The sequence below is a fragment of the Apteryx rowi genome, unplaced genomic scaffold (genome assembly GCF_003343035.1).
Source record: "Apteryx rowi isolate R43461 unplaced genomic scaffold, aptRow1 scaffold_14, whole genome shotgun sequence".
In the NCBI taxonomy this organism is placed as follows: domain Eukaryota; kingdom Metazoa; phylum Chordata; class Aves; order Apterygiformes; family Apterygidae; genus Apteryx; species Apteryx rowi.
The window spans coordinates 3,031,687-3,054,361 of NW_020447641.1; the positions used below are offsets into that span (position 1 = coordinate 3,031,687).

Below are 22,675 nucleotides of genomic sequence, written 5' to 3' on the forward strand. Positions count from 1 at the left end.
TACAAAAAAAGCAAGAATTGAACCCATATCATGTCTTTGAATTTTTAGACAGCAGTTTGGAAAATACCAGGCTACAGAATTCTCTTGATGTGAACAGAATGTCAACAGAGTCAAATATATAGAAAGGTTAAGACATTAAAGAATAAAACAGGAAATTCATCTCATGTAATCTGGTTAAGACTTATTTTTTCCTRTATATTCAACACTGTGCTGTAAGCTGTAAATGTACATAGCTTTGTTTTCTAAATAATCATGAAACTGCACAGTTGAAAGAATTATTTTTAATTGCTGTACATTAAGCCATAACAACAAATTACATTTYGATTATTTATATATTATTCACTGTTTTCTATTGACCTCACTGATTAGAGTGAACAGTTTACAATAAAATAACAAAAATTGTTACTTTCAAAAATAGTTTTAGCACTTTTTCTATTACTAGTTGATAAATATACTTACAATTTGTTTGTTTGTTTGTTTTCTTGCTAGCTTGCACAGACATCTTGTTGAGCATTTAAATGCAGAAATAGTGCTGCATACCATCACAGATTCCACTGTAGCTTTGGAATGGATACGATCAACATTTTTATACATTAGAGCTTTAAAAAATCCAACTCATTATGGTTTGTTGCTTTTGAATTGATCTAAATTATGACACTAGGCTGTAGTCTGCTATGTTAGATACACTTTGTTTCTTTTGTTCTAATGGAGTATTGTTTCATTAGGGGTTGAAAACAAGATGTCTAATGTGAACTGTAACATTTTAAGGAAAAATAATTCCAATTACATTAATATAAGTATTAAGTGTTTCAGCATAGTGTAACTCAAAAACATGAAGAAGGCATTTACAGCTTCATAATTATCCATTTTTTCCATGTTAATACTGGGCCATGTATGAATGCAGGATCAAGCCATAATGTAGTTTTCAGCACTGAATATATAATCTGCTGCTGAGAAATAACTTTTGTTTAATATTGCATATTTTTGCTAAAACAAAGTTTTAATAATCTTAACACTGGGGTCTTCAACCCAGAACAGCATCTCAGTCCCTAGTGCTGATCATATCTTTATCACTGGCCACTTGCCATACACATGACTATGAAATCATTAGTAACCTGCTGGAGACTAGTTTTTCAGAGTTGTATGCATGTGGCTGGGACATAACACAACTAGTACTTGAACAGATTTTACAATTTAGGTAGTCTCTGGTATTCTAAAATAGGAAAATTTTAAATAATATTTTGCAACTTTGTTAATATTTAGCTTTGGAAATAATGCATATTTACCAGCAAGTTTCCTGCCAACATCTCCACAACTCTTAGCACTATGATATGTTATATAGGGGAGCATCTGCAGCTTTTGTCTTTGCACATCTGTTCTAACAGACACTTAACTGTGCGCTTATGTACTTGCACTTTGTAAGGCTCTGGATTTGTTCCCAGAATACTAAATATTTACAAATATTTCACTTTTGGATATTTTGTCTGGCTCCTAAAATCAGCAAATCAGTTTTGTTAGGTTATGGTATTGAGGATGAAGTACATAATTGTATTAGATTAAAAAGCTGTTTGTCTCTTCTTGAAGGTTTTTCATCTGGATTGGATAAAGCTGGAATTGAAGCAAAATTACAAGGTCAGTGACTTTTGGGCTTTTTCGGTAAAATGTTACATTTTAAGCCAGATTCATTSGTACTTTTTCATATTATGTGTCTCCATTAATTTCAATGGATCTCTTCACAGAACAAATGTAATCTACTATATTGTGCTATTGATTTCATTTAATTATTACTCCATACTTTTTGAACACTATCAGTGTGTTTTGACTGGTATAAAAATATTTATTGTATAGAGAGAAAAAAAAAGCCTCTATCTACCTCATCTCAATATGCATACTCAGAAATAAAACTTAGCACACTGATCACTTTAATTTTGCATGCTTGTCATTCTTGCTAATTGTCCTTCCCTTGTTTTATCTCATTTACTTTCATTAATTTCTGTTTACATACTTTCAAAAAACCCTGTTTCAGAAATTGTCATCTTCCCTCTGTCATAAATTTAACCTTGAAAACAAATGTTGTAAAACTTTGAACAATTTCAGCTTATTCTGAAGCAGTTTAAAATTGCATGATTATAGCGTGTTAGATAGCAATAATAAACACCAGGTGTAGAAGGAGAATGCACTGTATTTAAGTGATGGATATTTTCATATCCATCATTCACAAATGCATAAATAACATCAAAAAGGAATCTTAGAGAAGTCCAGGGTGTGGCAGATCTTGTCCAGTGGTGGATTCAGTGAATTGACGAATTGGAACAACTCTTAAATTATGTATTTTTGATAAGTCACAATATGCATATTGTATGGTTTCACTTCAGACATCTGGACTGGTACAATATGAGAATTCCACTCCCTCAGACCATGGCATCTTCCACTGGAGAAGTATCTTTTAGTATATTGTTTGCTTGTTACCTGAAATTTGGCACTTAAGGCTTGAATTACTCATTTTGCTTAGGTGTGTGGAGGGAAGACTTGCAGTCTTTTGAACATTTCTATGCATGAAGTATTCCATATGATTTCAAGTCATATCACAGATGCACTGATTTAGTAGATTCTCTTAAGAATTATTTGCTGTGTTAATTCCAAACTTAGCTTTAAATGTTGCATATGAATAGCAAATATATAATACAATACCAGTGAAGTAAAAGTATGCAATTAGGTAATCAAAAGAGATTGTATCTACTCTTCAGGTGAGTAACAATGTGAGAATGAAGCATCCAACTTTACAGATAGGAAAAGACCAACTGTATTTAGCAGTACTATGTTTTTTTCTGTTATATACTATAAAAATTACTGAAAGATTTTTTTTTTTTGGCTAAGGCTTGAATAAAACAATCATTTAATTTAAGGGTTTTTTTTGTAATACTATTTTTTAATTAAATACAATTCTGTCAGAAAACATACAGCTGACTAAATAGTTTGGGGATTAGTGCCTCTCTTCTTCCAATATGAAAATAGTATACAACTCTTTTTTATCTAAGTTTTATAATAAATCCCAAATAAATTGTAATCCAAAATAGAACACTACTTGCTAAGATTTCAACTGGATTTCTGCAAATCTACAAATGCAGTTTTCTGTCTTCAGTGCAAGTCCTTATGTCCATCCTATTTCTGTACATTTGTATACCTGACCATTTGGAACTTAAATATCTGAAGGGGGCCTGGTCCATGAAAGCACAGTATAGATTGAGGTATACTTTGAAATTTGTAGAGCCATCACTTGGATTTCGGTTACACATTTACTGAATTTTACACAAAATTTACAACATTCTACAGAAAATGTAGAAGCATCTATGGTTGATGCTGGGCTTGGTGAAGCTATGCTGAGGTTGTTTTGCATAAGGGATACAAGGACCCACCTCCAGATGTTTCTAACTGTATACAGTGCTGCTTGAAATCTCCAAATATAAGACACATGGACTGTAACTTGCAGATAAAAAAACAGTAAGCAAAGAAATACAGTTCATGTGCTCTTTCAATTGTTTTCTTCATTTCCGTCTCCTTTAGATGAGGACATTTCTATTTTTGGAATGTGGGTTGAAAGGAAAGGAGGGAGTAAAGCATGTTCTGACCTAAATAAGCTCATACGGGATAAGGCATGGAAGGCTTCACTTCCAAATGCTTTTAGGTGTGGACTGTATTACCTTGAAGTGCTCTGATTTTATAAGCAACCTCTTTTTGAAGCTGTTACAGAAACTAGCTCACTTCCCCTACACACATGAAATATTTTGTAGTAATATATATCGTTAGTTATGTTTTCCTACATTGCATTTGTGATGTGAATGATTTCTGGTTGCTATGGGAACTATCACTTTGAGTGCTTTGGCAACTTATGTTTAAATTCTCAACATTGTATTAATGTCACTTTTGCCTTTTAATTTCCTTGGTTTTGAAAAAGATAAAAACAAACAAAACACTTTGATCATCCTCATGCAGATAAGCAACACCAGCAGGTAAATAGATTTACTGAAGTAAACACAAATGCAGTTGGTACAGTGTGAAAATACCCAATGAAGGACTCATAAATATCTGCGGATATTTGAAATTTCAACTATTTAAGTGTTACAACTTTAGTAGAAATCTTTTGCATAAATACTGTGAGTTCTCAGATTGTCGTTCAGAATTTAAATCCGCAGCCTATGTTTCTTGCATCTAGTTTCTTTTACTTTGCTACTTTTGCTTTTCTAAAAGAGTTGGACTGTCTTGTATCAGATATCTTTGAGGATATGAGCTTTCCCCAGAGAGAAGAAATTGTTCCCAACTTAAGTAGGAGCAGGATTGTATTCTACAACCTTTACTTGAGTTCAGTGGAATTACTCTGGTATATGTTCACTGCAGTTAGATGATGTTGTTCCTGGGTCGTATGTACTAAAAATATGTGTGTTTTTTCAAATTGTGGGCAGAGTTGTGTTTGAAGAACTTAAATGATTTATCGTCTTTTGATTTGATCAGGATGGATAAAGCAAATAATTTCAAATCAACAGGTAATTTTTTTTTTTAATACACTAGTTTTCAGAAGTGATACTGAGATAGCAGTGAACTGCAAAGGGTCACAGCTGTTCTTGTGAACCACTGATGTCAATACACAGATGTAGGAGAGGGCAGAATCTGAACAATGGTGTGCCTAGAATATACGATAAAGTTAATTTAACAAATCATGGAAGTTTTATTCTCTTAAACTTGATCACTGTACAGATCTTATCTTTTGATGTTGCTGGAAATTTTGTTGCAGATTAGGAGAAAAGTGTAGAACATTATCACAGGATAATAGGACTGTGACACAGTGCAAAGGAGAGGTTTTATCAATACCAGCTCTTCTCTACAATCTGCTGCTAGAAATGGTTGGCTTCTCAGCAACCACAGTTCACAGTCTGATATATTAGTGTGAATTCATCTTCATTGGAGAAAACTGTAACTGACACATACTTCTTTCTGCCACTTTATGATGGGGTCAGTAATATCTATCAGACAGCTGGGGGCAATAGTATCTTGAGTCAGTGGTGTTAAATCTTGTAGAGCCCTGTAATAAGAAAAAGAATTCAGTTTTTGTGACTTAAAATATACAATGAAAAAATATTTGGCATTTTTCTTTATATTCTTCTTTTACAGAGACTGGAAGATTAATGGCATGGTATTATATTGCATTTGATACAGTGAAACAGTTTTTCACAATTAAAGGAACAGAGACTTTAAATGAACTGGTAATCTAACTTTTTAAAGAAAATTTACATATATCTGATTTTAAACAGAACCAAAGATACGGTTCAGAAGATTTTATTTCTTTTAAAAAGCTCAGGCTTTGTTTGTATGAAGTATAAGACTTTAGGAAATGTACCTAAATTAATTACACATGCAGTATTTTTGAGTCTTTGTACTCGGAGAGCTTTAGATTTCCACCTTTTTCCTCTGTTACTAACCTCACTTATGAAGATATAATGATGCTGAAGCAGTTCTATTTATGTATAAAATACTCTATTGTCTTGTGTTATTAATTCAATTTTATTTTATTGCAAAAAACAGCTGCATGAAAAGCAGATGTTACTTTTGAATGAACGTGATTGTTTTAAGTCATTTTCCTCTGTTCATTACATCACAGGTTGTTTGTGTAACTATATTGTCACAAAAGGCATTTTGATTTCAAGCAAATACTGTGATAGAATAAATGGGCCATGAAGAAATGGAATGCCTGTTCTCATATAGCTATCTTTGTTACTAGAGAATGGTGAAAGCCAAGTGAAATATATAATAAACAACAAAAACTGTTGCTGTTTGAATTGCATGTCATAAAGTGTGAGCAATGCAGTTGGTTTTGGATAAGTTCAAGTAGGATAATCATTTAACAGTTTCATGAAAAATCTTTACTTTTTATCATAAAATGACCTGCATAGGAAGATGAAAGAAAGTTGGTCAGTATTAGGAAGGACTGATTGACCATSTTTTCATGATCATAGTGTTGAAACAACAAAATTTTTTGGCAGCGATACTAGAAAAAGTTGGAAGAAATAGTGGAAAAATGGCAGAGAAGAAAATAAATTAAGAAAAAAGTTATATTGTTACAGGTTACAATGATCTCCAGCTGCACAGAATTTCTAGATGTCAAGTTAAGAACAAATGAAAAGAAAATATTGAACTCTCTGAATAGAGATAAGAACAAGATAACTATCAGGTATAAAAGTTAAATGCATTGAAAAAAGAAGATATATTTTTAGCAGTAATTAAAGTGAGTGGCAGAAAATTTGTATGTTTTCATGTGTAGGTTCCCAATGGAAGGGAAGATAAAAACAAGAGAAATGAAAGTAAACTGGTAAATACTATATTGTGTTGTTACATTTTATTAAAAAACAGTCATTTTGTGAATGTTGAAGTCCCTGTTAAATTTCTGCGTCATTATATAGTGGATCAGATCTTTTATTTCATTGTTTTTATTCTGAACTTTGTTTTCTCATAGAAACTTTTATGATGCTATGCTTTGCTGAGGAGTACTGCTTACATACCAAGAAATAAATGTTTATTTTCCAGTCTTATTCAGGCTCAGCTGGGTTGCATTCCTGTTCAAGACTTTACTTTGACACAAGATACTGGCAAAATATTTAGAAATGGCATAAGAGTTACTAGATGTATGGTAAAATTTAATCCTTTTTTGTACATTTGATAATAAATTACACTTGATTTGATTAATACAAGTCTATCTTATTTTTACAGGGTTAACTGATTTTCTGGCTTCACGTAAAAACAACTTTTCTGCATTATTAAACTCTCTGATCTTAGCTAAGTGTTTCAGGTGCAAACTTTGGGAAAATTCACTTCATGTATCTAAACAGTTGGAAAAAATTGGTAGGTACCAAAACCAGTCAGAAGCTATAAAGGTGTAATCTGAAAGAGGATCGAAACTCATAATTATTATAATTTTTAACTTTTGGGGTCACTGTTTACATAATTAAATGAGTCTCCCAAATACTCATTTGCCCAAGTTGAGTATCAAAGTTGCCAGAATAGTCTGTCATGATCTAGGATGAAAGTAATCCATTTAGTAATTTTCTTCAGGCTTTGAATGTAATTCATACAGTGTTGTTCTTTTTTCTTAATGTTTATCTCAGTATTTTGGGCATACTCCACATTTGTATGATTGCATATCTCTGACCAGACTATGACTTCTTTTATTTCTGAGTTCACCTTTCCAAGGAGCTGTCACATTAGGTCCTATTACTCATGTGCATGAAAGCCCTTTAATTTGCACTGGCGTGAATAGGGAACCTGAAATAGAAGTAAATTTACAGTGCATGAGGTTCATAAATACATGAGAATCAGAAGTTCCTAATCATGTTTTTCCTATCACTGTGTTGTATGACTAGATGACCTTCTGGCTGAAGTACAGAGTTGTTATAATTATTTGAAAGGGAATTCAGAAATTCTGGACCCCTCTGTATTTAAAAAAAAAAAAAAAAAAAAAAAGTTATACTTGTTTGAGGTAATAGTGTAGCCTCCCACTTTGATGACTGATTGTATCAGATCTTCATGCTTTCAGAATTCACTGGGGTATTCTCTATGTTTCTTTTCTAAAGACATGCCTTTTCTGTACAAAACTGTATAGTACAGAGGTCTGCAAATTGGTGAAGCCCTAAGCCAGAAAATCCATAWGACACAGTATATTACGGACCTACCAGCTCAGTTGTAGAAACTGTATTGCCTCATTTATGTGGTGCTGCATTTACACTAGGAGACAGGAGAGAGGGCTTGTTAGCTTCTGCACAGTGCGGTACAGTCTGGTGGGAACCCATTTCTACTACTGGATCARTGCTGAGTTGCACCTAGCAAGGAGCATCTTAGGAGTCTGCCTCGTGTTTAGCATCTCTAGGGGGCTAGGATGAGTAAAATCAACACAGCGCTTGGGGTGTAGACAAGTCCTTTCCTATATATCACATTCAATGGAATAAAGTCAGTTTTAGGTTTTTATTATTAAAAGTTCTGTATACATCTCTGTCTTGATTTGCTTTTTTGTATCTTTTCCTATGCTGTCATTACTCTTGCAGAGTATCTTACAAAGAATTACTAATTTTCAACTTTCCATTTATTCAGCTCCCAGGCTTCTTTGAACTATCTGCTGACAGTTCATTCTCTTCCCTAAGTCAAATAGTTACTGATTTGCTGCCTGTGTTAGGATGTCTGTCAGATTCTTGAACTTATGTCATGCTGTGGCAGCTAAGCCCATTCTGTATCTTTGTGAAGTTAGGTGAATTGTTTAACTTCACAGAAATGTACTGATACCTTTTAACATGTTTAGAAATCTCTATTTTCTAAACACCTCAGTATGTTATTGATAGTTTAGTAATCAGTAATGTGGCTTTACTCAGATTGAGGATATTTCTTCTTGCATTTCTGCAACTGTTCCCATTTGTTACTCATGTTCAGTGATGATGATCCCTCTTGCTGTTGTATCAGATATCTGATTTCTGCTTACTTGTTCTGACAGACAAGTGATCAGTTGCCATCCATGATTTTATCACCCTCGCTACTTGTTCAGTTTGATTTCCGGTTCCATTTTTTTTCTTGATCAGAAAAAGATAGACCAAAAGTCCTGCATCATTTTTATCTCTTACACTAGCATATTTTCTTCTTTGGTAGAAACCCTTCTGCCATTTTGGGAACAAAAGAACTAGCCATCAGCTTCACTTAAAAAAACAAGGCAAGAACTCTAACTGAAGTACCTGCAGAAGTAATAAGTGATAGTCTTTAGTCTTCAGACTGTTTGCAAAGCTTCTACAAGGGAGAGGGTAGATGGGAAAAGGTGCTTTCCCCAAGTCGTACCCAAAAGGTGTTCAAATATTCTTCAAAGGAGAAGGGGTCTTAACAAGTCCTTTCTGTTTCTCTAAATCATGAAATTCCAGAGTTCAAATGAGTCCTTGCCTGTTAAATCTTATCAAGTTGCTTTAACATGCCCTCTAAAAAGCAACCTAAGAGTCTCTGAGAGGGGTTCCACTTAATTTTCAGAGTTCTTTTACCGTTCCTACAGAATTGTATACAATGAAGGCACATACCCACTTTAAGTATTTGGTACTATCTTTTATCTCAAATTTTTGTAGTCATTGTAGTAGACTGTAGTTCCAGGTAAAGAAAAGCCTCTTCATGCACAGAGTGCTGACTCTAAATCCTCGCTAGAAGCTTGAAAGAACTGGTAATCATGAAGAGGAATGAGATTTTATGTAGAATTCTTTGCCAGTCCACTTTCTGGTGTGGCAGATAAAGCCATGGGAAAATATTTCCGCAAAGATTTCTGGAATATTACGTTGATAAGTATTTTTCTTCTTGAGTGACTTTTACTATTATTTTGCTCAAAAAACATTGAGATCCATATGAATTTAACATATAGTTAAGTAATTCCTAGGGTAGAGAATAAAATATGAGATAAACAATGCTGTGTGAATGACGTGCTTTTTTTTCATCATGTAGGTCCAGAACACTTGTCTGTTGACTCTTGGTTTTGCATGAATAAGACCTGCAGAAAATGAATTATAATCTGTTTTATTTTAGAAATTGTATGAGGAAATTGTCAGTATCGAAATATTGAATGTTTTCATACTTGATTGTATTGCACTTGTTTTTACTATTGGATAAGTGGAACTAAATATTAAAATAGTTAGTAACTGAAAAGAAATTTGATAATTGCTGGGCAAAAAGCTAGGAACAAGCATACCTGTAAAATGATYTCCTTTTTCTTTTTACATGCTGTAATGCAGTTGTTGAGAATAATTTGAGATTAGTCATTGTCATTTAACAGCATACAATTTTAAAATTTTCAACAGGTGTATCGCTATCAAATGCTATGGTAAATGCTGGGCTGACCTCATTTAAAAAAATAGAAGACACAAATGCAAGAGAACTGGAATTGGTAATTTATTATTTTGCAGAAAAACATAAGGAAAATACTGAGTATTAACACTGTTGTTAGTAATTGCAGTATAATTATGTATCTGTTACATGACTGTACACAAATGCAGTGTTTTAAGTGATTTATTTGTTTATACTACTAAATTAATGTGCAGCAGCTACTCTTTTTTTCTTTAAAATGTGTATATTGTTTTGTTTTAGCAAATTTCATATGGTGATTTCACTGACTTACCTGGTTTGGAAAGCAGTTGCTTAAATATGTAGAATTTCATCATTAATATGTTTTGAAACAAAAGATGATACACRCTTCCCTTTTTGGAGTGTTAGAAAAAAACATGAAAGGGAATGTGTATTTACAGTTTCTCTCAATGTCTGTTAATGACGAAAATTGTGAATTTCCATTATTGCTAGTTTTAGTAAAAAAGTCATAGAATAAAATAATTAAAATAAAATTCTTCTGAATCATCTATAAAACTCTTCTTGATTTTAGGGAACTTAGATTTTTCCCCTGGATGAGAAAACAAAATTGAATTTTGCCAGAGTCCTGTTGCACAGCTTGTTTGGCACTTTGCTTCTTTTCTGAGGAAACTTTTTCCAGTGTTCTGGAAGAGATATCATGGACTTCTAAATGAAATGGACCTTACTGATGTTTTTCTGTTTTGCCTTTTAGAATTGGTTTGATTTCTCTTTTCTGTCCCCATTTCGCAGTTTTCCTGTAAAATTATTTTTTCATTAAATCTTGGACAACAGACAAGAGTCATCTCATATAAAACTTAAGTAGTTCTTTGAGGTCATGGGCTAGTCGGTTGGCTGTTACTTGAACAGAAGAGGTAGCAGTATGAAAAAGTATTGGAATTTGCTTGTCTTTTGGCTCAGTTTCTGTTCTGGGCATCACCGATAGCAGAAAATTAGTAGTCCTAAGGGCTTTTGTTCTTTGTGTAATCACTCGGTGACTTTGACTTCTTGGATTCATGTGTTTGTTGGTATCTCTGTTATCAGTTTAATGCATCAGAAATGAAACTAAATCTTTGCAGATTTTGAACAGACATCCTCCTTTTGGGAACCAGATAAAAGAATCTGTGTTGCATCTTCCAAAATATGAACTTGACATTGAACAGGTAAATACTTTCATGTTTATGTTTTTATTCTCATTATATTTAAGTATTGTTAAATGAAAGGGCAAATACTGCTTTTAAGAAATCTTGAGCCTTCACTAACARAAGATATGCAGTGTTGTGGCTTCCTTCTACCTTAGCATGTATAATGAAATTCTTAGAGGTCAAAGGAGAGCTTTGAAATGGACATTCCCTATAAATACATCAGATTTTCTTTTTTGTTGTTGTTCCTTATTCTTGTTGATAACTTTTTATATTAAAGAGAAGTAAACATTCTAGTTTTATATGTGAATTTGAGAGTTGTCTTCTGTCTTAAATAGAAAAAAACCCTAGAGACAGAAAAGTATCAGTGTAAACTTACTAAACAAACATTAACTGATGCTTATTTTTTTTGTCACATTTAGGAATATATAGAAACAGTAGATGATTATATTAAACTAGCTGGCACCATTTCAAAGGAAAGATGTAATTTGATGCTCCAATCACGTGTAATCGGGAGCTCTGGGGTTCCAATATGTATTCTCTCTTTGTCTTTGAGCAAGTCGCATAGATACTGTGCCTCAGTTTTCTGAAATACCAAATCTGAAAAATAACCTTCAAGTCTTTCATGAAGTTGGTGCAAAATGAAGACACCTCTGAAGTTAAAAAAACCTTTTTTAAAAGCATTTGATATATGTGTGAAATACTGCTATTGTTACAACAGTCCTATTTTAGTTTGTCATTTGACGTAGTATCAGATGAGTGACTCTAAAGTTATTCTCAGAAGAAAGATTTAATAAGATAAAAATTTCATAAAGAAATGTTGGAATGGCAGAAATTTTCTTCTCATACTCTGTCAAAAATACCTTATTTTCTTTTTTCACATTTCTCTTTGCATTGAACAGAGGATTTTTTTCAGAGGCTTGATGCAGACCACCTTTTATTCTCAAAACTTAATCAAATTTAATATATCAGCTATGCTCAATAGCTGGTATACTATATAAAAATATCTAAGCACAACAAATAAAAATTGCACAGCAAATTGAGCTTTTGTGTTTCTATCAACAGTTAAAAATTTATGAATTTATGTATTACTTTGCACATTTTAGCAATTATGTCTTTTTCTATGTCATTTTTTTTCTAGCTTGCAAAATACAGTGATATGTTGGCTGAAATCTTAGTAACCATCAAACTAACAAACTTTGAACAGTTACAGACAAAGAGAACTGCACCAGACTTTCACTATGTAACATTGGTCGTAGGAGATGCTGACAATCAAGTCATTTTTAAACAGAAAATTATGTATGTATGGTCAAGGTTTTTTTGTTCACATCTTTAAAGACTTTTGGGTTTTAATGCTTTCTGTGTTCTGCACCTTTTGCAATATTTTCTGTTGATGCCGAGTGGTACAAAATTATTCATTATCCCATAACATTTTCTAGTCATTCTGTTGTCATCTAAAATACTACACAAGATTCAGCATAAAAAAAATCATGCTGGTGTGCTTGTAAGTACAGTGAGTATGTGTAAATATCTGTACAGCTCTGATGTCATGTTCTGCAGTCTTAATAATCCAGTTTCCATGTAAATGCAAAAGATGTAAAATATCTATTAAAATGATACATTCTCAGATTGTTACTTATGCTTCTTAGCTGGGTTTATTTAATCATATAGTATTGTTGAGACTGTTTTTCAGTCAGATATGGAATTAAATTCTCCAGGTGGATAAGCTATGCTTGGAGCAAATGGGGAAGGGGAAAAAAAAATCTCTTCCAACTGCATGAACTTCGCCTGAGCTCTGGCCAAAGTCTGGCACTTTCGGCAGAACTGAAACTGAACTGCAGGATCCTGGCTCTCTTATGGCCACAGGTCATGTTTTATTAGAAGGTTATTCTTAGGCCACTTGCCAAGCAAAATCCAAGAACCAAAGCTGAGTACTAGGTTTTTAACACCACTGGGACCATAGTATACAATCTTGTTTTTCACTGACCACATGTAATAGAAGTTTACTGATATATTACAGGGATTCTGTATTGCTGAAAACTGGAAATTGGACTAAGAAAATTGAAGTGAAAAGAGCTGTTAAATCAGAGGACTTCAGTATAAATTTAATTAGTTCTGATTATGGTACGTTAATTGATATGCCTTTAAATTAAAAACAACTGCATAAGGATTTCAAATAAATTATTCAAACACTATATCAAGGCAAAAATATAATAAAATTAACTGATCTGGAAACAAAATTCTATTCATTGTTTTTATTGTGTTGAGTATTAGCTAACTGTCCTAACTACAAATCTGTTTCATTTAGTAGCATATTAATAGATTAGGAAACATAGAAACTGTTATTAGGAGATAGAATTTTGTTTTGTTGATACAAGTTAGGATTCTCTTTTGCCTTTCGTCCTCAAGCTGAATTATCTTTCAGCAGATATAACCTATCAGCTCTCTAGGTTACTTATGTTGGGAAGAGCTGTCTTTATCAATGTCTAGACTCTGCATTGTGATATAAAAGTACTAAATATGGATCCATCTGGTTCAGTAGCAAGAGATTTCTGCAACGGAGAACTTTGTGCCTTCACTTGTGTAGGTTTAGCCATTAGTCTCCTCAGTGTCAGCTTCTCTGGAGCTGAAGCTACCACAGCAGGTGCAGAGAGATGGTGATGACCTTGAAACACAGGCTTGTGCAATACAATTAAAAAATGGACTGGCTGTGTTAAATTCTGTCATCATGCCCCGCCTGTAAAGAGGATTGCTGTATGCTAGATTAAATGAAGTATATTTGTTATTTCCATGATGAACCTTAAGAATATTACAGTAATCCAGCCTAGGAGAAACATCTGTACTCCTACAGTTAAACCTGTAGCTCAGGAAGAAAGGAGTGTTTTCTTCTAACCAACTGGAAATAAATAAAAGAATTTCCTTTTTCTACTACTTGGCTATCTACAAGCTGTATTGAGTTCAGAAAAACTCAACAGAACTGTTAATTTTTCTCAAATTATCCCATTTATAACTTATTTTAAAAGCAGGACTTCCTAGCCTCTATTTAGTTTAAAGTCTGCTTTTGTTTCAGATGCGAGGGAAATGCTTTCATTTTTTAAAAGCCTGTCTGGTTTTCCAGCAATGTTATTTGCCTAATAAAAGCTACTCTTCCTACAAATAGTGTCTCTCATAGTCTTATATGAATCTTGGTTTAATTATCTAATACTAGAAACATCAGCATTCAACTACAAAAATGCTATCAACATCTTCATTTTATTCCTTTGAAAATACAGAGCTACTAATACTCCGATAAAGCAGGTTATAGTACAATTTTATAGTGAAAACTGGATCAGCAATTCAAAGCCAGAGCTAATCCTAGTTTTAAAACAATACAGAAAAATTCTGTTAAAGGGACTAGTATATACTATATAGTATAGCTAGATTACTCATGTAGGAACCATGGCTTTAATTTCTGAAAATGTGTGGGTTTTTTAAATCTTAAGTTGTAAAGAGCCCATTCATATAATAGCTTGCTTTTAATGGTACATTATCTTAACAAATTTCTGTGGTCTTAAACCCTTTACAAAAGTGAATGTAATAAGTAGTTTAGAAACATTTCACATCCATTTTAAATATTTTTGGCTTTTTTCAAAGTTGGCCTTGATGTACAGCAAGCGTATRCAGCATTTTACTTAGGACCGAAAATGCTGGGAAGTAAAGTGATTATAAATCAAAAACTGAAAGCTGATTCTTCACTTGATACGTATCATGGCTCACCACAAAGACTGCCAGCAGCAAAAATAAATGCAGGTAAACAAAGAGATCACAATATTCAGCTAGTACTGAAGTCAAAAGAAAAGTGAATGTTACTTTCAATAGAGAACTAGGTCTTTATTTATTTCTACTGTTTCTTTCACAAGTATAACAAGAATATAATGCTGCTGCTTCAACTTGTCAAGTACTACAGTGCATTTCTTTGATGAATGTAAGAAAAAAACTTGTCTGGTATCTCATACTTCTTCAATTTGGGTTTGGTGGGAGTGCCTCTGTTTTTCAGTATGGTTGCTTAATTTCTTGCCCATTTTATTGTCTGAGCAGGCAGAACATTGTTGAAGGCAACAAGCTTTTAGCACCCAGATTGCTTTAGCCCTTCTTTTGCCGAATGAAGTACTTTCAACAATAAATACGAAATTTAAAATGAGCATTTCTGCATTATATTAATCTAGGAGGCAGATCTAAACAAGAGATTACCTACAGGAACTATGGGAACAGAGAATGCAACCATCACTGTAAAAATAAAGATGTGTGTGGACATGACTGCTGTGAGTTTCATTAAACCTCTTATTTCTGTCACTTTTTGACTAGTATAATTCAGCATAGTCCATTGATACCAATGTCTGCATTAAAAGAAGTTGTGCAAGCAAGTCAAGCTTAAGTTGTTGCTATGATGCAGTCATAAAAGTAATAATAAAACATTTTATTACACTTTCATAAGGATTACAATGTTTAATAACATTTTTCAGAACATCTAGCATATGATTTAAGAACATTGTCAAGCTTGTCACATTTTTGTATAAATATGAGTGCATTAAATATTTAGCTTTCAATAAAAGATACTAAGCTTAGTGGCAAAGTTTCCATTGATTTGAAAAGAGTTAGGATTTATCCCTTCTAAACCACTCTGAGGATCTTTCATTCCTTTATTCAGGTAAAACTGGAGTGCCTCCAAAGTCAGAGATGAAGGGAGATTCAAAGTTTTCTTTGTATCTAGCTGATTTAAGGAGCAGGAACTCAATTTCATCTGTACCCCCAGTAAAGCGATTAAAGGTTCATTTGAATAGAGTCATCCATTGAATAGATTTATTTTAATCTTTTATGTACTTGTATGTATTTATTGCTGGAGAGCATTTCATAACCGAAGTATGAACATGCAAATATGTCTCTTCTGTGTGGAATATGAACAGCAAAGAAGCACAAAGGTACTACAGGCCTGATAATCCGTGAAAGGTTCAGCTGCTAATTGAGACGCTTCCCATAGTATGCCTCTCTGCAAGTACTCTGTGTTTTTATTTCATGGGATTTGATAGATTGTGGTGGGTGAGCTACAGAGGCATAGTTGGAAGGTACTGTACTGTAACCTCATTTTGGCAAAATATGACCCGAAATGAAAACAAATTGTGGTATCTATGAGAATAATGTTACTAAGAGATCTTTCTGCATTGACACTGTGTGTTTATAAAAAAAAATTTTAAGCTCTGAAAGATTTCAAAGCAATGTAGTGTTAAACTAGTCTTTTCTGCAGCAAGAGTGGTGTTTGAGATTTTGGAGTGTTTTATTTCCTCCTCACAGGATTTTTTGCAGTAGAGGATGATTTAGCCTATAGCTAATAAGAGAAGAAAAACAGTTAGTGATAACCAGTCTGACCTTGCCAAGGTACTTGGATAGCTCTAAAGAAGCCTGTAATTCAAGCCTTTTAACTTATCCCATCGGATAACTAGACAGCAGAAAGAGTTAATGTATGATCTTTAAAAATATGCTAGTTTGATGCAATGTTAATGATGTTATTCAGATCATTAAAAAAACCACTTTTCAATGTGTGTATGTCCTGTCACTTACAATAATGTCTTCTTTAGATGCAGATGTTAAATCAGTCTCAAAACGTGGATCTCAAACAATTTGTTTTCACACCCAAATCTTTGATGCCAGCATTGCCAAGGTACTATAAATAAAAAAATCTGTCTTATTTTAGACAATATGTTAACTTTTAACAATTAAAAGCTGTGTTCTGAATCAAATTAGTTTCTGTTGCAACTTTCTTTAACTGTTTTACTGACACATCATTGTTTTTTTTAAAAGGTCTGACAGTAAACCATCATCTTCATCACCTTCAGTGGATCAAGAAGATAATATCTTAGGAAGATCTCCGAAACAACTGCAATCCTGGAGTTATGGAAAGTGTAGTAAGTTATTGCTAATGTTTAGAATTACAATTTTCACTGTTTGGATTTGCATGTACTTTGTAAATTGACACTTGCTGAAATCATTACAACAACCAGTATAGCATTATGGAACACAGCATATATAGGGAAATAACAGTGCCCTTAGTTGGCTTTCCTTTTGATGTCAGTGGGATTTGCAAATGCAGATCTAAACTTGTAAATGTTCCTTTAAAAAACTGTAATGATTAATTCTGATACATTAGGGTCCAAATCTATAAATACTTCTTGTTAGGTATGACTGTAATATATTTCTACTGAAGCTAGTTGTAATACATGAAGTATTTTACCCCTGTATCCATTCCTTTTCACTTTTACTGAAAAATTTAGTGAAATAGCATTTTTTGGTAGTTGACAAAATGTGACTATTCTGTAACTAAGTTATTATTTAATACAATATCTCTATCTGGAAAGACATTTCCTCTTTCTGTTTTTCTTCTGGTGGAAATGATATAAAAGTTTTTATGTTTGCAGTTAAAACTGTCAGTCTTCATTATCAGTTTTTCTGTTTGGGGTTAAATGTCTTTATGTTTGGGATTAAAACTTTCAGTCTTCATCAGTATATAGCCATAATGTTCTGCCTTATTGCATACCTTTTGCCATTGTATTTAATGACTGTAGATAGATGCGAGTCAGACTCCTTTCTGGTTTTGGTGATCTTTGGTGAAAGAGGTAGTAGCTCCAATGTTTTTACATCATACTCAGATGGGAGAAACACTGTGTTGAGATAAATTGATACATTGTTTAGTTAATACATGCTGCCTTAAGCTTTGGCAGCTATACTGTATCATTTCATTTTTACTTCATATTTTCAGGAGAAAATTGCAATCTTATTTCTTTAAATTAGAACTTCAGATTTTCTCTTCATATTTGTTTTCTTGCAATATTTGTTATCTAGCCTTAGGGCGGAAGACCGTTGCATAGCCATATCATCAGTTCCTCTGTGGGAACCAGTTAGTGTATGAATAGATTATATATAAGAATAAATTCACGGGAAGAGAGATGAATATTCCAATATAGCTATAAACTATACTCAGGAACATCTTGAGGTAAATCATATAGCATCAATGGAATATAGTAGATATTGCGACTAAAAACCATCTTTGTTGGACAGCAGAAAAAATAAACTTGGCTATATGTGACTGGACCAGCTACATTTAAAAAAAATGCACCAAAAATGATTGTAATGAAGTGAGACATCTGTTCCTATTATTTTTATAGGATTAACTGCATCTATAATATGGTATCTTTCCATTCCATATGAAAAAAATGCAAGGAATGAAGAATATGCTGTGAAATTTAGTAACCTAAACCTATAATTTAGTTTAAAGTGTGTGTGCGTGTGTCTGTGCAATAATGCACCGTGCTGACTCTGCATACCAAAAATTACAATAGCAGGGCCCTCCTGGTATTGCCAACGTCTGTGGAATGGGATCTTTGTTTGGAGCCCGTGCTGCTCTCTCTGGTGAAAGGGAGATCTAGATCAGGGTTTCCCAGGCAGATTAGGTCCTGGGCAACAGAATGAAGATTTCATCATAGTCTAGTGCTAGAGGGAAGTATGGCAGAAGACAAAGGAAAAAGAACGAGTAAACAGAACTGGATTGGTGAGGAAGAGAAAGAATACAACCAGCTGAAGGGAAAGAGAGTAGGTGAGGGAGCAGGAAAATTGTCTTTGCACCAGAAAAAAAAAATTTTTAAACATTATCACTTCTTAATTAGGAATTTTAACAATAATGTTTGAATATGTGTTTGTCATGGCTAGTTCTTAGGCACTGGATTGTATGAGAGGAAGACAATGAATTAACTTTCAGAATGATTTGGAAAACACTGTGAAGAGAAGAAAGGACTGAATTAAAATATTAAACTTAGAATCAAACAATGGTTCTGACAAAACAAAAGAAGGAAATTGCAGTGATTGAAATAATGATTTACATAAGGCTTGTTTACTAGGTTCTACAGTGAAGATAACTTTTTTCTTAAGATAATGCTGAGGAGAAAATGCATACATGGCAATCCTTTTAATAGCTTGAACAAGTGGTCTTAAAAACACAGTAGGTTTTTTGTTTTACTTGTGCATTATAAATGTATTACAGATTTGTCTTGGAAGCGTTCAGTGTCTGTGAGTCAGAAAAGCCAAGAGACAATGACATCAAAAAAAAATCTTAAAGAATCTTTAATGCATAACTTGACTGATACAGATAAAAGCAGATCTTGGTTTTCAGAGGCTTTGAATGTGAACTTTGAATTGGGAAATGATGTTTGGGATGATTTTGATGATGAGAAATTAGTATTTGCTAGCAACTTTTCCAGCAGAGATTTAGGTAAGATTATTGTGACAAAACAATTTTTTTCCTACTTATAAATTCTTTTCCAACCTCTTTTTGAGAGTAATGTAGTATAAGATGATTAGATTTACCTAAAAATCTTTGGTTAATTGACTTGACCACCAGATTTATTATTGTACTTTGAACCTTACCTATATAGAGACAAATTAATATGAAATGGAGAATTGAGAAAGGCATAATTTAAAATTTTTCAGATGACCTGTGACTGCCTAATTTATATCACTGCTTATCTCTGCATTAAAAATTAGTCCAAAACCCACAGAAGAAATATTTCAAGTGTTAGATATTTGAATAATTTTCAGACTATTATTTATGGAACTACATAAAATACTTGCAAGGATTTTTGGCTGTTTTGTGATTCGATTTTTGAAACTTTCATTCTTATATGGTACATGGAACTGTTCACTTTGAAATTACAGATGAATGTGAACCACTTTGCCAGTATACAAGAAGCAAAGCCACAAGTGACATTTCAAAAGAGTAAGAATTATATGGAATTTATTATGATTAAATTCAGTTAAAAATAATATCTATAATTGATATATATCTGTATTATTAGATTTATAGAAGGTTGTTCCTGAAATTTTTAAGGATTTAGGGAATAGAGGAACTGGAATGTAACCTGTGAAAGTGAGTGAAATTTCAACTTTAAAAAGATGTGAATTGCTAAATGATTTGAACTGAATTTTTAATTAAGTGTGGATGGATATAAATTGAGAATCCAAAACTGAAAATAAACCACTTTGCATTTCTGTAAAAATACTTAAATTATTCTGCTTGATATTTTCAGTTCTTGCACATTACAAAATGAAACCAATACCCAGAATTCAGTTGTTTCTGTGTTTAATGGCCCATCAAAAGGGAAATTGTCTGTACAGAGTGGAAATATAAATATGGTGAGTAAAAACTATGTATAACAGTTTTTCCTGTAATAAAATTAGATAATTTCATTATCTCATATTTACTGTATCTGACTCATGAATCAGTTTAGACATGTTGAATTTCTGAACCTCTCTGAATTTTCCAAATAATGAACAACCATACATTTTGAGTTCAGAGTGATAATCATGGTAAAGAGAAATAGGACTTGAATTCACTTCATATAGAATCTTTCACTCAATTCACTTTTATATAGAACAATTTCAAAACTACTTACTCAGTTTAGGTGTGATTCTGCAAATCATGCATGTGCTTAGGCCGTGTCAGCTACCATAATCTCAATATAAATATCTATACTACATAATACAACAATTTGGCAGTTTCTCTTTCAGTTAGTTATTTTAACTATACACACTTTGTAACATTTACATTGCAGTTCAGTTTTCAAGAAAAAAAGCATTCAAGTCCTTCACAAGAGTTCAAAAACATACAATGTTCTTCAAGCTCAGAAATAATCTCAGACTGTTCTAAATTCACTAGGAAAGGGGATTTTTTTACTTGCACAAGAGAACAAGAAAAAGAAATGGATCCCAGGTAATACAAAATAATTTGTATATGTTTTAATGTTGCTGTAGTGTTCAAGTGCTTTTTGTGGGACTTGGGCCTTTAGGCAATGCATTAGTTTATAGCAAATTAATTTTAAAAGGATTAATTCTCACTTTAATAGCAGCAATTTTTCTTAGGAAGGAAGAGACTTAAAATTATTTTGCTTGTCTTGATATCTGTTGGCTGTACTTTATGTAATGTTTCTGATTCCATAGGTTTTGTTGTACAATGTATAATTTTTTTTTAATTTGTTTAATTTTCATTAGATATCTTCTTGATGATGAAACCAATGATGTCAAGCCCTTTCTTGGAATATTTGATGACATCTTCTAAAACATAAAGTATATTGTAAATGCTGAAAAAAAATTATAGTAATTTTTCCAGAGTGAAGCATTCAAATACAGTTAAGAGAATTCATTTTCTGTTGTATGACTATTTATTAAGGGGTAGTTTGCTGCACAGAGTAGATAATAATAAAAATTGATGTCTCATTTATGGAATTCTAATTATATGATCTCATTTTGAAAAGTATTTAAATCTTTGTTTGTTGACTTTGCTGTTTTCAGGATTACAGAGAAAAATATTGGAGTGTGCCAATACAGGAGAATAGTACTCAAACTAAGGGATTTTTATAGATAGAGTAAAATCACATGAGAGAAAATAAACTTTGTTACATGTCCCAGCTTATTTTTAAATGAGTGAAATGCTTTCCTCACAAATTTCTTAAGCTTTTTGTTTTTTATTATGTATGTCAGTTCCTCTAATACTGAGTTTTTCATAATACTGATTTTATGTAAAATAATTAGATTTACAAGTAAAAATAATAGAATGGTAAGTTGTCCTAGGCTGTATTTCTTTTGATAGTGTTATCAACTTTTTAATGAAAAAAGTGTAACTTCCTTCATGCAAATGTGTTTCCAGACTCTAAGCAAATCAATTGTAAAATGTCTATAAACAATATTCTGAAGTTGTGCTTAGCTGTTCACCTTGACACCTGAGGTCATAAAATGGACATTTATGCATCCCAGTACAGACTGAGGCAACCAAGTATTGGATTTGGATATCTTTTTACAGCCCCGGTGTTTCAACAGTAGAGCTTGCAATTCAATGGGCAGAAAAATATATAATATTGCCTAAAATCCATATGAAGAGAATGTTAAATTTCACTGTTAATTATTCAAGATGTGTGTCATTAAAAAGTCAAAAATCACACATGGAGCTTTAGCAGTCTGTCCTTTCAACATTTTTTGTGGTGCGATCAAATGCAACCATGTTTTGTTGTACTACATGGTTGTGTATTTCTCAGCTAATTATATTTTATTTTACACTAGTGTTTCTTTATACTTTTTATTTACTGATACAGCTATTTTCCAGATGGTGTAAGAATGGCCTAGCACAAGCAGCCTCAACACTAGACCAGTCCATAATCTTTTGCCTATGCATATTCCAGCAGGCCCAGGTTTATAACTCACTTTGCTGTACCTCGAATGTTTTATTACATCTAGAAGTTAGCGTCAGAGCTCTTGTCTCATCCCTTCTTCCCTTGACCCATTAGTTCTGATTGGCTATACCTAGACTGTGAAACTGAGAACAACCTGATACCAGAGTAAGATGGCACATGCTAGTCTACCCCTGCGTCTTGGTGTCCACAGGAAGAGACCCATGCAGACATATCAGACGGAAACCATTACATAGCCAACAGGTGTCCAGTCTGGTTGATCTGGGAAGCAGGACCTGAGGACCTGAAATCCTTGTTTCCTTTCAGTATCCATGATATCATAGGTTGTAGTGGCACTGAAGGTGGCTCATTGTGGTCTCTAGGTAGCATTGA

At 33.0% G+C, this 22,675-nt stretch overlaps 1 protein-coding gene across 1 annotated transcript in view; it reads left to right on the forward strand.

The window, feature by feature from the left end:
- Positions 1-21,177, forward strand: part of HFM1 (HFM1, ATP dependent DNA helicase homolog) — a 40,076-nt gene extending 18,899 nt beyond the window's left edge. The window contains 22 exon segments of the mRNA XM_026057653.1: positions 490-623; positions 1,585-1,632; positions 4,461-4,541; positions 5,167-5,258; positions 6,117-6,231; positions 6,289-6,361; positions 6,577-6,674; positions 6,760-6,891; positions 9,858-9,943; positions 10,977-11,060; positions 12,181-12,338; positions 13,060-13,163; positions 14,673-14,828; positions 15,245-15,340; positions 15,727-15,845; positions 16,652-16,755; positions 16,875-16,978; positions 19,237-19,335; positions 19,779-19,839; positions 20,150-20,255; positions 20,675-20,832; positions 21,111-21,177. Coding sequence (XP_025913438.1) covers positions 490-623; positions 1,585-1,632; positions 4,461-4,541; positions 5,167-5,258; positions 6,117-6,231; positions 6,289-6,361; positions 6,577-6,674; positions 6,760-6,891; positions 9,858-9,943; positions 10,977-11,060; positions 12,181-12,338; positions 13,060-13,163; positions 14,673-14,828; positions 15,245-15,340; positions 15,727-15,845; positions 16,652-16,755; positions 16,875-16,978; positions 19,237-19,335; positions 19,779-19,839; positions 20,150-20,255; positions 20,675-20,832; positions 21,111-21,177 — 2,275 coding nt within the window.
- Positions 21,178-22,675: the final 1,498 nt, after the last annotated feature.